Source organism: Vicugna pacos, chromosome 8 (genome assembly GCF_048564905.1).
Source record: "Vicugna pacos chromosome 8, VicPac4, whole genome shotgun sequence".
NCBI classification, from domain to species: Eukaryota; Metazoa; Chordata; class Mammalia; order Artiodactyla; family Camelidae; genus Vicugna; species Vicugna pacos.
This window is the reverse complement of record NC_132994.1, coordinates 60,003,709-60,019,269: the sequence shown is the minus strand read 5'-3', so window position 1 is coordinate 60,019,269 and position 15,561 is coordinate 60,003,709. Positions and strand designations below refer to the sequence as shown.

The following is a 15,561-nucleotide window of genomic DNA, read 5'->3' as shown; positions in this document are numbered from 1 at the left end:
CTGCTTAAGCTTCAATTTCCCCACACCTACGTATCACCCACTTCATCTGCTTGTTGTGAAAGTTAACTACAATAATCCACAGTAGGGCTTGGCACAGTGGGCGGGTGAAATACGCTGTTACTCCAAGGAAACAGGCTCAGCCAGGTTGCGTTTCCAACTACCAAAAGGAGAGAAACTGCTTACAAAAATAAAATAGCGCCATTACCATGCAGAACTCATTTACGATGGAGTAGAAAACCATCTAGGACTGGGTTTGCAGTTTCGTGGTTATTTCTTCAGTTTTGCCAACCGAAAAGTCAAGGCTCACATCAGAAGTGCTGCTACCAGAAACCCTACTTAGTTCAGGCAAAGACAACGGTTATGGCAGTGACTGCGTTGCTTCCTTAATTGCACCTGTTCATTCATTCATTCATTCATCATACCTTCTGTGTGGCGCTACACATCACCGTGGAGACAAGCACGTTGATGTGTTATCTCCCTGCTGACAAAAACCTCAGGGACAACGAGAGGACTAGGCAAAGCAGCAGACGTTACCACTCCATGGAATAAGCCCACAGGAGGGACATGAAGCCCAGACTTAAGGGAGGAAGGGAATGTCAGATATTCTGAGTGTGGAAAGTCTTCTTCTGCAACAATAATCTGAACACACCATGACTTAGCTACAGGTTCTACCCTCATCTCAAACTGAGTCACCTCTTCCTCTATCAATAAAGATGTTATAAAAATCACTATGTGCTATTCATTTCAATAGACGATTTTTAAAGTCTTGCTCCAGATCATATAAAAAATTAAAATAGAAAAACAAGCATCATTTTAAAATGCAAGCACTTCCCATACAACTCAACATTAAAAAAACAAACAACACAATTAAAAAATGGGCAGAAGAACTGAATAGACATCTTTCCAAAGAGAAAGTGCAGATGGCCAACAGGCATGTGAAAAGATGCTCAGTGTCACTAATCATCAGGGAAATGCAAATCAAAACCACAATGAGATGTCACTTCACACCTGTCAGAATGGCTAGAATCAAAAAGAATACAACTAACAAATGCTGGCAAGGATGTGGAGAAAAGGGAACCTTCCTACACTACTGGTGGGAACACAAATTGGTGCAGCCACTGTGGAAAACAGTTTGGAAGTTTGTCAAAATACTGAAAAGAGAACTACCATATGACCCAGCAATTCCACCCCTGAGTATATCCAAAAAACACAAAAACACTAATTCAAAAAGATACATGCACCCCAATGTTCATAGCAGCATTATTTACAACTGCCAAGATATGGAAGCAACTTAGATTTCCATCAACAGATGAATGGATAAAGAAGATGTGGCAGGCATATATATATATATATATATACACACACACACACACACACACACATACACACACACACACATACATATATATATGAGATAGAATACTACTCAGCCATTAAAAAGAATTTTTTTTTTTCCATTTGCAGCAACATGGATGGAGTACATTATGCTAAGTGAAATAAGTCAGACAGGAAAAGACAAATACTGTGTGATATCACTTACATGTGGAATCTAAAAAAATACAACACTAGTGAATATAAAAATGAAGAAGGACAGATATAGAGAACAAACTAGTGGTTACCAGTGGGGAGAAGGCAGGGGGAGGGGCACCCTAGGGATGGGGAGTGGAAGGTACAAACTATTGGGTGTAAGATAGAATACAAGGATGTACTGTACAACATGGGGAATATAGCCAGTATTTTATAATAATTGTAGCCAGTAATTTATAATAAATGGAGTGTAACCTTTAAAAATTATATTAAAATAAAAAATAATTTTTTTAAAAAGGAAGAGAAGAGGAGGAAAGGAATAAAATATATTCCTGAGAAGCAGTAAACTGACATTAGCCCCTACACAGGATTACAGCCCAAATTCGCATTGCCAAAGTAGTCTAAATTTCTCCTTCTCTGTGGTCCTCTCTCTCATATTGAGTGGCTGAAGCTGATAAAGTATCTGTGTGCCCAAGAAGAAGATAGATATAGGGACAAAAGTGAAATGATCAGTGGAAGAAATACATAGCATCTTTAGAACAAAAAAATTTTGAATCAAAACCATGAAATGTTGATACAAGCACACACGGACTTTTTTTTTTTTTTTTTTAAAGCAGAGAATGAAAAACTCCTTAGGTTTTCTGGCTTGACACTTTTAAAATTGATATTCTAACAATATATCATTTCTGTTATTGAAACCATATATGATGAAAATTCTTCAGTACTCTGACATCTGATTAAATTTCTTCACTTTCAAAAAATTAAAATAAAAATGCAAACATGTTGCTGAGTACCATGTCTATGTAGCCCTGTGAAGTGGTGACCAAATGTCCCAGGCCTCACTGAAAATCCCAGTGGTAAATATTCTGTATCACTGTCCCCATAAACTGTCACATCATCCTGGAAAGTTGAATGACTGGTAAACTTACTTAAGTCAGTAAGAATTAGAATAAATACATGCATGTCACAGAAATTGAACCATGAAAGAGGAAATCATGCTGAAAAAAATGGGAATTACTTGCAAACTCATGCAAACCAAGCCATATGATTAATATCCCTAGTTACGTCTGTATAAATTTTCTGGTATTTAAGCTGGAAAATATATGGGCTAATATAAAATTCCTCCACAATCTAAATAATTGAATAGTAATGAAAATGTGCTATTGTAGGTAATCATTTTGCTTGGTGCATAAAATTATAATAAGGGCACAGGGAAGAATTTAATTATAAAACTATATTTTAGTATAAAAATAAAGGGCAGAAAAATAATCTGCACACTTGATGAGGCCTTATAAAGGGAATTATTTACTTTAAAGGAAAAATAATCCCCACATTTTAAATTCAACGTGGAAATTAGAGAAAGTCACACAGCAGGACATCTGACATACTTTCACTATTCAGCTAAAGAACTAGCCATCAACCCTGCAGCTTCTATTAAAATGAAGCATTTCTCATAAAAGATGCTTTTATTATATAAGGCTTGTTGCCAAAGTACTATCAAAATCACAGCCATAGATCTTTCTATGGAACATCTTAAGACAACACATTATTTAAGTTACATTTTCATAAGCACCTAGCAAAAGTGAAGCAATTATTAAGATTATTCTCTGGTACTGAAGTTCAGATGATTTATGATTTTTATAGTATTACACTGGAGTTTTTTAATGCCTATTTTTTTCTGAAGAAACTAACATTGTTCTTTATCGGACACATGTTCAAACAACACTTTACCAAGATACACGTATAGGGAAAAAGTTGTCTAAATAACACTTTACCAAACCCACATATGTAAATAAAATAAGAAGTTCTTAAAGGACACAGAACCTGAACCCAAAAAGCTTACATTCAAATAAAGTCCAGAAAATAAGAATACGTAAGTTCTTTACAGCTGTTCCTAAGTAGCTGGAACACTGGGTTTTGTGTTTTTTTTTTTTTTACAATGAACTTTGAGGAATAATTTACATGCAACAAAATGCACCTATTTAAAGTGTACAGTTCAATGAGTTTTAACAAATGTATACATTTGTGTAATACCCCAATAAAAATATAGAACAATTCCATTACCTCCAAAAGTTCCCTCATGCCCCTTCTGAATGTTCCTCCAAACCCAGTCTCAAGCAACCAGACACTATTTTCCAGTCACTAAATATGTTTTACCTTTGCTATTATTTGCTGTAAGAGAGCATCCATGTTGCTGCATGTATAGTTGCACTTCTTACTATTGTAAGAAGATCTTATAAATGTTCCACAATTTGTTTATCCATCCACTTGTTGATGCATTTGCAATTGTTTCCAGTTTATGCTATTTAAATGAAGCTATTATGAATTAATATGTCTTTTTTAGGGAACCCTTCTACACTGTTGGTGGGAATGTAAGTTGGTATAGCCACTATGGAAAACAGTATGGAGGTTCCTTAAAAAATAAAAATACAGTTGCCATATGATCCAGCAATCCCACTCCTGGACATATATCTAGAGAAAACTATAATTTAAAAAGTTACATACAACCCAATGTTCAAAGCAGCACTATTTACAATGGACAAGACATGGAAGCAACCTAAATGTCCATCAACAGATGGATGGATAAAGAAGATGTGGTATATACAAATACAGTGGAATATTACTCAGCCATAAAAAAGAATGAAATAATGCCATTTGCAGCAACATGGACGGACCTAGAGATTATCATACTAAGTTAAGTAAGTCAGACAGAGAATTATCATGTAATATTACTTACATATGGAATCTAAAATAGGGCACAAATGAACACATTTATGAAACAACAATAGACTCACAGACATAGGAAACAAACTTATGGTTACCTAAGGGGAAAAGGATAGGGGAGGGATAAATTAGGAGTTTGGGATTAGCAGATGCAAACTGATATATATAATGTAGATAAACAACAAGGTCCTACAGTATAGCACAGGGAACTATATTCAATATCCTATAATAAATCATGAAAAAGAATATGAAAAATCACTTTGCTGTAACTAGAAAATAATACATTGTAAATCAACTATACTTCAATGAAAAAATCTTTTAATAAGGACATATTTTCCATTTTTTGCATATAGCTTGGAGTGAAATTGCTATATAGGTAAGTGGATGTTTTAAATTAAGAAAATACCAGGGCAAAGTAGTTGTACTATTTTAGACTCTCAGCAGCAGTGTATGCGACTTCCAGTTGTTCCATATCTTGGCCATCACTTGTACTGTCAGTCTTTAATTTTAGCTCTTCAAGTGGGTGTGAAATGGTATCTCATTGTGGTTTTTTTTTAAAGGTTATACGCCATTTATAGTTATTATAAAATATTGCCTATATTCTGTGTTGTACAATATATCCTTGTAGCTTATTTTATACCTAATAATTTATACTTCTTAAACACCTGTCCCTATATTTCCCTTCCCCCTGCCCTTTCCCCACTGGTAACCACTAGTTTGTTCTCCATATCTATGACTCTGCTTCTTTGTTGTTACATTCACTAGTTTGTTGTATTTTTTAGATTCCACATGTAAGTGATATCCTGCAGTATTTGTTTTTCTCCATCTGACTTATTTCACTTAGCATAATGCCCTCTAAGTCATCCACATTGCTGTGAATGGCAAAATTTCATTCTTTTTAATGGCTTCGTAGTATTCCATTGTGTATATATACCACATCTTCTTTATCTGTTCATCAGTTGATGGACACTTAGGTTGCTTCCACATCTTGGCAATTGTAAAAAATGCTGCTATGAACATTGGGGTGCATGTATCTTTTTGAATTAGTGTTTTTGTGTTTTTTGGATATATACTCAGGAGTGGAATTGCTGGGTCATATGGTAGTTCTGTTTTTAGTTTTTTGACAAACCTCCAAACTGTTTTCCACAGTGGCTGCACCAATTTGTGTTCCCACCAACAGTATAGGAGGGTCCCCTTTTCTTCACATCCTTGCCAGCATTTGTATTCTTTTTGATTCTAGCCATTCTGACAGGTGTGAAGTGACATCTCATTGTGGTTTTGATTTGCATTTCCCTGATTATTAGTGGTATTAAGCATCTTTTCACGTGCCTTTTGGCCATCTGCCCTTCCTCTTTGGAAAGATGTCTATTCAGTTCATCTGCCCATTTTTGTAATCCAGTTGTTTGTTTTTCTGATGTTGAGTTGTATGAGCTATTTATATGTGTTGGATATTAACCCCATACCAGTCATATTATTTGCAAATATTTTCTCCCATTCAGTAGGTTGTCTTTTTGTTTTGTTGATGATTTCCTTTGCTGTGCAAAAGCTTTTAAGCTTAATTAGGTCTCTTTTGTTTATTTTTGCTTTTATTTCCTTTACTTTGGGAAATGGATCCAAAAAAATTATTGCTGCAATTTATGTCAAAGAGTTTTCTGGCTATGTTTTTCTCTAGGAGTTTTATAGTACCTGGTCTTACATTTAGGTCTTTAATCCATTTTGAATTTATTTTTGTATATTGTATTAGAGAATGTTCTAACTGCATTTTTTAATATGTAGCTATCCAGTTTTCCCAGCACCAGTTATTAAAAAGACTATCTTTTCTCCATTGTGTAATCTTGCCTCCTTTCTCATAGATTAATTGACCTGAAGTGTGTGGGTTTATTTCTGGATTCTCTATTCTGTTCCATTGATCTGTGTGTCTGTTTTTGTGCCAGTACCATTCTGTTTTGATTACTATAGCTTTGTAGTATAAAGTCAAGGACTGTGATTCCTCCACCTCTCTTCTTCTTTCTCAAGATTGTTTTGGCTATTTGGGGTCTTTTGTGTTTCCATAGAAATTTTAAAATTATTTGTTCTAGCTCCATGAAAAATGCCATTGGTATTTTGATAGGGACTGCACTGAATCTGTAGATTGCCTTGGGTAGTATGGTCATTTTAACAATATTTATTCTTCCAATCCAGGAATACAGTATATCTTTCCATCTATTTGTGTTGTCTTCAATTTCATCAGCATCTTTTGTTTTCCAAGTACAGGTCTTGTCTTTTGCCTCCTTAAGTTTATGACAAAGACAGGCCAATATCACTGGTGAATATAGATGCAAAAATCCTCAACAAAATACTGGCAAACCAAATCCAACAATACATTAAAAGGATCATACACTATATCAAGTGGGATTTATCTCAGGGATGTAGGAATTTTTCAATATCTGCAAATCAATCAATGTGATACACCACATCAACAATGAGAAGAATAAAAACCATGTCATCATCTCAATAGATGCAGAGAAGGCTTTGATAAAATTCAACATCTGTTTATGATAAAAAAAAACTCTCCAGAAAGTGGGCATAGAGGGAACATATCTCAACATAATACAGGCCATAAACAACAAACCCACAGCTAATAATCCACTCAATGGTGAAAAGCTGAAATCACTTCCTTTGAGATCAGAAACAAAACAAGGAGGCCCACTCTTGCCACTGTTATTCAACATAATTTTGGAAATCCTAGCCACAGTAATCGGAGAAGAAAAAGAAATAAAAGGAATCCAAGTTGGAAAGGAAGAAGTAAAACTGTCACTGTTTGCAGATGACCTGGCACTATACATAGAAAACCCTAAAGATGCCACCAGAAAGCTACTAGAGCTCATCAGTGAATTCAGCAAAGTTGCAGGATACAAAATTAATATACAGAAATGTGTTGCATTTCTAAACACTAGTAACTGTCAAAAAGAGAAATTAAGAAAACAATCCCACTTACCATTGCAACAAAAAGAATAAAACACCTAGGAATAAACATATCTCATTGTGGTTTTAATTTATATTTCCCTGGTGAAAATGACATTGAGTATCTTTTCATGTGCTTATTGGTCATTATTTTGTGATGTTCTGTTCAAATACTTCTTTTGTCTTTTCATTATTGTTTTGTCTTTTTATTGAGTCATAAGAGGTTTTTTTATATATTCTTGATATTTGTCCTTTGTCAGGTACATATATTATAAATATGTTCTCTTGCCCTGTAGCTTGCCTTAGCATTCTCCCAATGGTTTCTCTCAAAATCAAAGATTTTAATTTTGGTAAAGCCCAGTTTATCAATTTCCTTAAAAAAAATTATTAGTGTATTTTGTGTCCTGCTTAAAAATCCTTTGTTGACTCTTAAATCAAAGATGTTTGTTTTTTTCTAGAAATTTGATAGTTATAGCACTTATGCTAGGTCAATGATCCATTTTGAATTAATTTTTATATATGGTATAAGGATCAAGGTTCATTTTTCCCACACTGACATCCAGTTGTCTCTGCATCAATTGTTAATAAGACTTTCCTTCCCCACAGTGAACTGTCTTTGTCAAAAATCAATTGCCCGTAGATTCAGGGGAGATCTATACCTAGATTCTTTTTTTCTGTTCAATTGATACATCAATACCGAATTGTTGTAATTACTGCAACATTATATTAAGTCTTGACATCAGGTAGTATTAAGTCCTCTGATTTTTACTGAATTGAACTGAATCTTAGATTGCGACTGAGTGGTGAGGAGAAGGCTTCTAAAGGCATTCTTAAGATAATTGGAAAAATATGATTTTATATATTTAGTGTGATAATAGTATTGTGGTTATGCAGGAAAATGTACTTAAGAAATACATGCTGAAACAGTTATGGTTAAAGAGTTCTGATATTTGAAACTTACTTTTAAATATTTATGCCCCCTCCCCCAAAAGAGAAAACGAGAGAGAAAATATCACAATATCAAAATTGTCAAACTGAAGTGGAAGATGTATGAGTGATCATTGTATTATTCCTTACCTTTTTCTGTAGATTTGAAAATGTTCAAAAAAAAAAAAGTTGAGGGTAAAAAAGCTGTGGGTCACTAAACTGTACAATTTTAAATGGCTAAAATGGCAAATTTAATATTACAGGAATTTTATCTCAAAAAAAAAATACCAAAAAAGAGTTGTGGGTATCCAACACAGTAGAGCTATTATGGAGCTGCTTAAACTGCTCTGCCCAGCCCCATCCTCATAGACCGGGGTATGGATGGCATCCCCCAGAGTTCTGTAATGCCATGACCCTGGGGACAGTGGGACATGTTGAGGCAGAGTTAGAAGGAAATACAGAATCTTTATGCAGAGTTGAAAAACAAACGGGTAAGACAAATCTTACGATAAAATTACCTTTACATAATTTAATTGCTATTATTAATTTTAGAGGGTTTAGGAGGGAGCAAGACATACTGATTAGGCCAAAAATCAAGCAGAGCCTCAACTGGTTAGAAGTAAAATGTCAAAAGCAAACCAAACTGGCCACACACCTGGGTTGATGGAAGGCGGCGGTGGAGGTGGGAGGGGCCGGCCTTCTTTAACGGCTAGTGTGCACAGCTTTGCTGATCGAATAGCGTTGATGAAGTCTTCGTGTTGCTGTCTCCAGTTAGATTTTCTCACAGGCTGAGGCTATTTAAAAAAAAAAAACAACAGTATATTACTAACCTAGACTATATATCTCTCCATTATAATTTGTTGAAAGCTGGGGTTTGAATTTACAGGAAATAGGACTGTGAAATTTGGAGAGAGGAGAGTTTGTTTTTCAATAAGTACTAAAAGAGGTTTGGAAAATACAATGATAAAATTTGAAAGTCAAAATAGTGAGGGAAAACACAAAATAACAATCAGAAAAACAAAGCAATTACAAAACTTTAAAGGAAGACTTAAATGTAAGATTAAAAGTGACTTGTCTTCCAAGTTAATTGCTGGATTTAATGCTACTCTAATGAAAATATAAACGAGATTCTTTTTTTTTTTTTTGGCCACATCTGGAAAGTATCTCAAGTACATTTGGAAATCTAAGTGAGCATGATTAAAAAGAAAACAGTAAAGGTGGATTATACTTAACATGACATTACACTGCACTATCAAGCAAAAATGAAACCAGAGAGCCAGAAAGAGGCTTTAATGTACTTAAGGACATAATTAAGAACAGTAAGGAAGATACTGATAGTACCTTGGATTTAAGAGCCTTCCCCACAAGGGGAATGTCAGTGCCCTGTAATCTTTGTTTTAAGGAATCGAAAGGTTTACGCTTTTTGTTGAAGAGTTTTCTACAGATCGGTCCATGCCTTTCCTAGAAAAGAAGGAGTGGGGATTAAAATTTTTAACATGTACAATCACAAAGTTCGTAATGCCTCAGTGTATTCAGGCAGCCCCCACTGCAGTGACTGGGTTGCACCTTCAGAGCCAAGTTCATTCTCTAACTCTCAAATCACAGCAGAGCAAATCCATCTGGCTCTCTTCACCCATGTTACACATAACTAGATACTGTGTTCGGGCAAGGTCACTAAGAGGCCTCTACAGCTAAAGAAACTTACTTAAAATTTGGCTTTATACGTTTAACTCTACCACTTGGGCTCAATAAATTGGTCCAAGCATTAAATAATGTTGAAAACACAAACTTTCTAGTTTAAATTGAAATGAATATTTCTGATATTCAGCTAGATAGACACTGAAGCCAAGGAAGTTTTCTTATTTCCTCTGTCCTGTTTCCTGCCTTCACCGTTTCTAAATTCCAAAAGCAAATCATCCAGTAACTGAGTCCCAACAACCTAAAGATTGGTTTATCAGCCTTTTGAAGTAACCCTTCGCATTCAGCAGTGAGACACTTAGCTTCCTACCAGAGGAGAAAAACTACCTGCTCAGAAAAACTCAACATTTCAAAATTGAGTTTAACTGGGTCGCTTTTCTACATACAGCAAATCAGACCACTTAATTCCTGAAAGGGAGTGGATAGATTTCAAAGAAATATTTGAGAACATCTGTGGAAAACAACTGGGACGACCGTACAAGTGAAAAATATACCAATTCCATTCAAGTTAGGGAAGCATTTTCCCTTAATGTATCCAAACATTTCACGTTCATGAAGTCATTCATTTTAGAGCAGATCTGAGCCTATGTTATTACATTTTAAAATATTACAGTATTTATAAGACAATCGGCAGAGAAAACTACTCCAGTCAACAGACCTCTAAGTACCCAGCATTTCCCTGGGATCAAAACCAGGAACCAGCACGTGGAGCTGCACCTGTGCCCCACCCTCCTGAAGCCTGTTACTGCTCCACTGTGGGATTATACCAGCGTCTTTGCCTTCCCCGCCAAGTCCTCTGCCTTGGTGGTGATGCAACTCGCAATAGCTGTCACACGGTTACGTCGTCCAGACCCCACAATACATGCTCCATGAAAATCACTGCACCCGGCTACAAACAAGCCACTCTACACTCAAGGAGAGAGAGAGATCACATTACTTGATCAAATGCTCTCTGTAGCCTAAAGATAAGCCTAGGAAACAAGACTCGAGAGGACTCAAGAATACTTGGCACTTGGTGATCCCGCCTCAAATGGTACCTCTTGGGTCTCAAATCCATTCTCGTGGGGTGTAGCCCTGGGCTAGCAAGGGAGCTCACTGGTGCACTATGGGGCCACAACAGGCCCTGTGGGTTTTCCTTCTAGATTCAGGAAGCTCTACTTGCAGTTAATTGGAACAGACATTTCATTTTTAAGTTCCCAGAGAAATAAAATCTACAACCTCATTTGATAGTCTTTTGCCCCAAATGTCATCAGGCTTATGGTCCAAATTCTTGAAGTTCAATGTAAGTCTCCTTGATCTAAGTGTCCCAACTAACAAATCATTATCATCTTAGATTTTTTAAAAGTCATTTTTTCCTGGGAGTCTCTTCTTAATATGGAGGCCAAACACCTGCATGATTTCCTAAATTTGAAATAAATCAAGCTTTTATTCAACTCTATAGGCATCAGTCAGGGGACCTGACATGCAGTTAGTTTGAATCTAATTAACAATTAGATCTTGGAACAGGCCTGACATCTAGTTTGTTCAAATTACATAAAACCCCTGAAATTGGAGAGTTGTCTTTAGACGTGGCAAAGCAGGAAACAGAGGGAGGCTAAAGGACTTGTCAGAAATAGTGACAAATTTGAGGCTAAAAGCCAAGTTTCCAGATGCTCCAAATTCAATGTTCATTCCTCTTGACTAGCTAATTTCCCTGGTGCTTTGGCCTTAAAATTTGAATTTTTGATGCTTATAGAAAAGGCAAAAGAGCCAGAACCTCTCAAGAGACAATCCTCTGTGCCAAGACACTTTCATCTGGCGTCCTTTTAGTAAGAAGACCATGTTTAATAAGTTTCCTTTTGAATGGGGCAGCATCGATCTGCCTGAGAGTCCTCCGGGCCTGCCAGCCATAGGTTATGTACTTTTCTCCCCTTGCTTTTCCTCCACATCTGTCTTTAATCTTTGCCACTGTGGCCTCCTCACTAACTTGACAGTTCATTTAACTCCAATGAAACACATCTACAAAATGTCTTTATGTTTACCAGAACATCTGCTGCAAAGCGTCTTCCACAGACTTCACAGGGAAATAATTCCTGATTGCCATCTGTATGGGATCCAAGAGCACATTATGTTAGTTTCGTGGAATTGCCTGCCCGAGAAGAAATGACTAACCAGAGACCTCAAGAAGCTCAATATCCTCACTCTCTTTTCCCTCCCCAACTACTTCCTTCTCTTAGGAAAACACTCACCTGTGTCTTTTCCTCCTAATGTAGACTTCTCACTTCACCAAACAGGTACATTCCATATTCTTCAGGCAAATAGAGTGTAATTATTTAATATGTAACATGTTCTTAAACTAAGTACCTGGTAGCTTTGCTTTAGACATAAGTACAAAGTTGATACCCTGGTATAGAGTCATAAATAATCCAGTGGTAACACCTCTAAGATTCCTACCAGAATGTAAGATCTATGTGCCAAATGAAGGCATCCCAATTTATCAGGGATCATATGAAAAAGGTTGCCCAATCATTGAACTGAAGGTAAACTTCCCTGAGAATGGCTTACTCTCTCCCAATAAACTCTCTTTGCTGGAAAAACTTCTACTCAAGTGGAAGGAAGTAGAAGAGGATGAGCTGGATCAAGTAGAATGGTGGGTTTTGCTCCAAATCAGGAAAGACAGGGCCATTACAATGGAGAAGCACGTGAGGGGGATGAATGTCATTCTGGGGGTGGGGTTCAGGGTCAGATCTAATGGAGCCTGAGAGTAACCCTCACTGCTGACATTTTAGGTGCAGCAGAGATCGAGTGAAGGACCAGAAGCATAATGTGCTCACTACTTGCTATTGTTTTAAAAAAAAAAAAATTCAACTACTGTCATGTTTTCAAAGTTAAATAAAGAATAAACTCAACTATTGAAGAAAAAAAAAAAAAAGACCGAGGCTGTGCCCACTAAATCCCAAAGCCTCAAAGTACCTGCCCCACAGTAAGGTGCTCAGTGAATACTCATTGAGTGTATAGGCCAAACAAGAATTGAGTTTCTACCACAGGACCAATCATTCATACAATAAATAATTAAATATCTGCCATACGCAACTCTGTGGGAACACTGAAAGAAAACATACGTGGGTCCAGCATAGAAAAGGAGGGGAAGTATGCCCATAAATTAAATTAAGTTAAAAAAGCAAACCGTGATGAAATTACGGGGAAAAAAAAGTTTGTTTCACATTACTGCCTTCCAGTTCATCTAGAGTTGAGTGTATAAAGATTAAAAAATCAGTATGATTATGGAGAAGATTTTATATTGGACTAACAATTTGGGCTGTATTCTACAAACAAGGGGAGCAATCAGAGGCACTGAGTTGGGGCAAGGGAATAGCTCAAATGGTTCAGCGCATGCTCAGCATGCACGAGGTCCTGGGTTCAATCCCCAGTACCTCCTCTGAGAAAAAATAAATAAAGAAACCTAATTATCTTCCCCACAAAGGGGAGGGGAAAGACATTGAGTAGGAAGAACCTGAACAGAGCAAGATTTGTGTGACAAAGGTGAGGAGGGATGAATGGTGGGGAGGGAAAGTGGAGTTTTAGTTAAAAACCTAAAGGTGTTGGCCTGAAATGGAAAGGAAAGAGGAAAGAGGAAATGGGAGACACTGTGGTCAAAGAATCAGTAAGATGAGTGGATTTGGGGGGAGCTGAGAGGTGGCAAAGAGAGGAGAATGCTGAGGGACTGTGAAGACGGTAGACTGTGGATAGAAATAGAGAACTGGAAAAGAAGGGCCATCTTGTAAGAAAAATGACCTCAGCGTTGGAAATACTGAGTTTGAGATAGAGTTGTCCAGCCAGCAGGATGGAAATGAGGGAGGTCAGGGCTAGAGACACAGATGTAGGCTTTGTTTGGAGAGTGATGTAAAGGCATGATATTGCCAGGGAAGAGGTCATGGAAAGAGAAGTACAGGGATGATCCCTCGGGAACTCCATATTTAAGGGCCAAGAAGCTGATGATGATAAGCCAGAAGGAGAAGCAGGAGAGAACAGGGTCACGGAAACCATGGGAAGAAAGTTTGAAAAAGGAAGGCCTGATTAACAGGAATCAGATGGTAGCTCATTACAGACACTGTTGATTTAAATGATTTCTTCTCACATCTGCCAGATGGTATTGTATTTGCAACACAGGTCATCTGTTACAGCATACAGAACTACACTCTTCCTCTCTGTTCTTCTGGCCTTCTAACTCTGTAAAATTGTCTTTTTTTTTCAGCAAGGATATCCCACCCCTCCACATACTTACTTGTTAATAAAAACTACTCATCCTAGTGATAAAACTGCTACTTTTTTCTAAAGCACTACTGAAGGGTGATTTATTGTTATAAACATTACTGTAACATTTGTAGTGTGATTTCCTGTTCTCCACACTCTTGTCCTATGTGACCTCATTTACTCCTCACAGCAGTCCTGTGAGACAGGGCTGGTACTTTATGCCCAACAGGTAAGAAACTGAAGGGTCAAGGTTAGATGACTTCTTGAGTGCAACAGGGACTACGTGGTAACACTGAGACTCAAACTTGAGTCTCTGTCTCTACAAGCATTAAGACTATTTACTCAACCATCAACATAAATATAGACATGTCAATACTAACCTGTAAAGCAAATAGAATTCCCTGGAGGATCAATGGCCTTTGGTTTAAATCAGTGAGTTCTGAGTTCAATGAGCTTAAAATAATGACAGATACAATATGATTCAATCGAACACCTGAAATAGATGGACCAACACATTCTGAACCACATTCAACTTGGAAGTTTGACAATAAGGAAGGAAGGGAACACATGACTAGTCATCTGAACACAACACGAGATCAATGCGGTCTGCAGTTTTACTACAGTATGCTGAGTCACAGGGAATACGTGAGCATGAGAGCCTTAAAAAATTCCTTTGAAACAGCCAAGATGCCCTTCAGCAGGTGAAGGACTGAACAAGCTATTATGCTTCTACCCTGGGAAACTGCTCAGCGATAGAGAGGAACACTGCCACTACCTACAACAGCACGATTCGGTTTCACTGCTGAGTGAAAAAGTCAAGCTCAAAAGGTCACATACTGTACAATTCCATTTGTAAAATTCTCAAAATGACAAAATTAGAGAGATGAGTGATTGCCGAGAGGTAGGGCTGGTCAGGGAGGGGAGGTTGTGGTGACTACACAGGCATGGAATGAGGGAGACCTGTGGGTGATGGGGCATTTCTGTATCTTTATTGTGATGGTGGTGATACATGTAATAGCATGACATAGAACTATAAACACACACTGTACCAATGTATATTCCCAGATTTTGACACTGTGCTGTAGTTAAGATGTAACTTGGGGGAAACTGAATAAGGGGTGCAGGAATCTCTCTGTACTATTTTGCAACTTTTCGTGAATTAAAATTATGTCAAAATAAATAGTTTAAATATCTAGGGGTTGGCAAATTGTGGCCAGGGGACCCAATCTGAGGCTGCATGATCTTATAAATAAAGTTTTACTGGTACACAGTCAAGCCCGTTTGTTGGTTTATATAACACCTACTGTTGCTTTCACACAACAGCAGCGTTGAGTAGTTGTAACTGCAAAGCCAAAAATTATCCTTTTGGCCTCTGCAGAAATAAGCTGCCAACAAGTGAATGAAAATTTTAGTAATTAAAAAGGATTTGTGGGAGAATAACATGGAAAATGTTAATATGCATTTTTATTCATGTATTTACAAATAAAGACTGGAAGGCTACATACGGTA

The 15,561-nt window shown here is 37.0% G+C and overlaps 1 protein-coding gene across 2 annotated transcripts in view; it reads right to left on the bottom strand.

Moving 5' to 3' along the window:
- Positions 1–15,561, bottom strand: part of ZC2HC1B (zinc finger C2HC-type containing 1B) — a 33,059-nt gene that overhangs the window by 11,815 nt on the left and 5,683 nt on the right. For both annotated transcript variants that reach the window (XM_031679994.2, XM_031679995.2), the window contains exons 2-4: positions 11,841–11,902; positions 9,463–9,582; positions 8,777–8,915 (exon numbers count right to left, since the gene is read on the bottom strand). In XM_031679994.2, the coding sequence (XP_031535854.1) occupies positions 8,777–8,915; positions 9,463–9,582; positions 11,841–11,902 (321 nt within the window). The remainder of the gene's footprint in view (positions 1–8,776; positions 8,916–9,462; positions 9,583–11,840; positions 11,903–15,561) is intronic.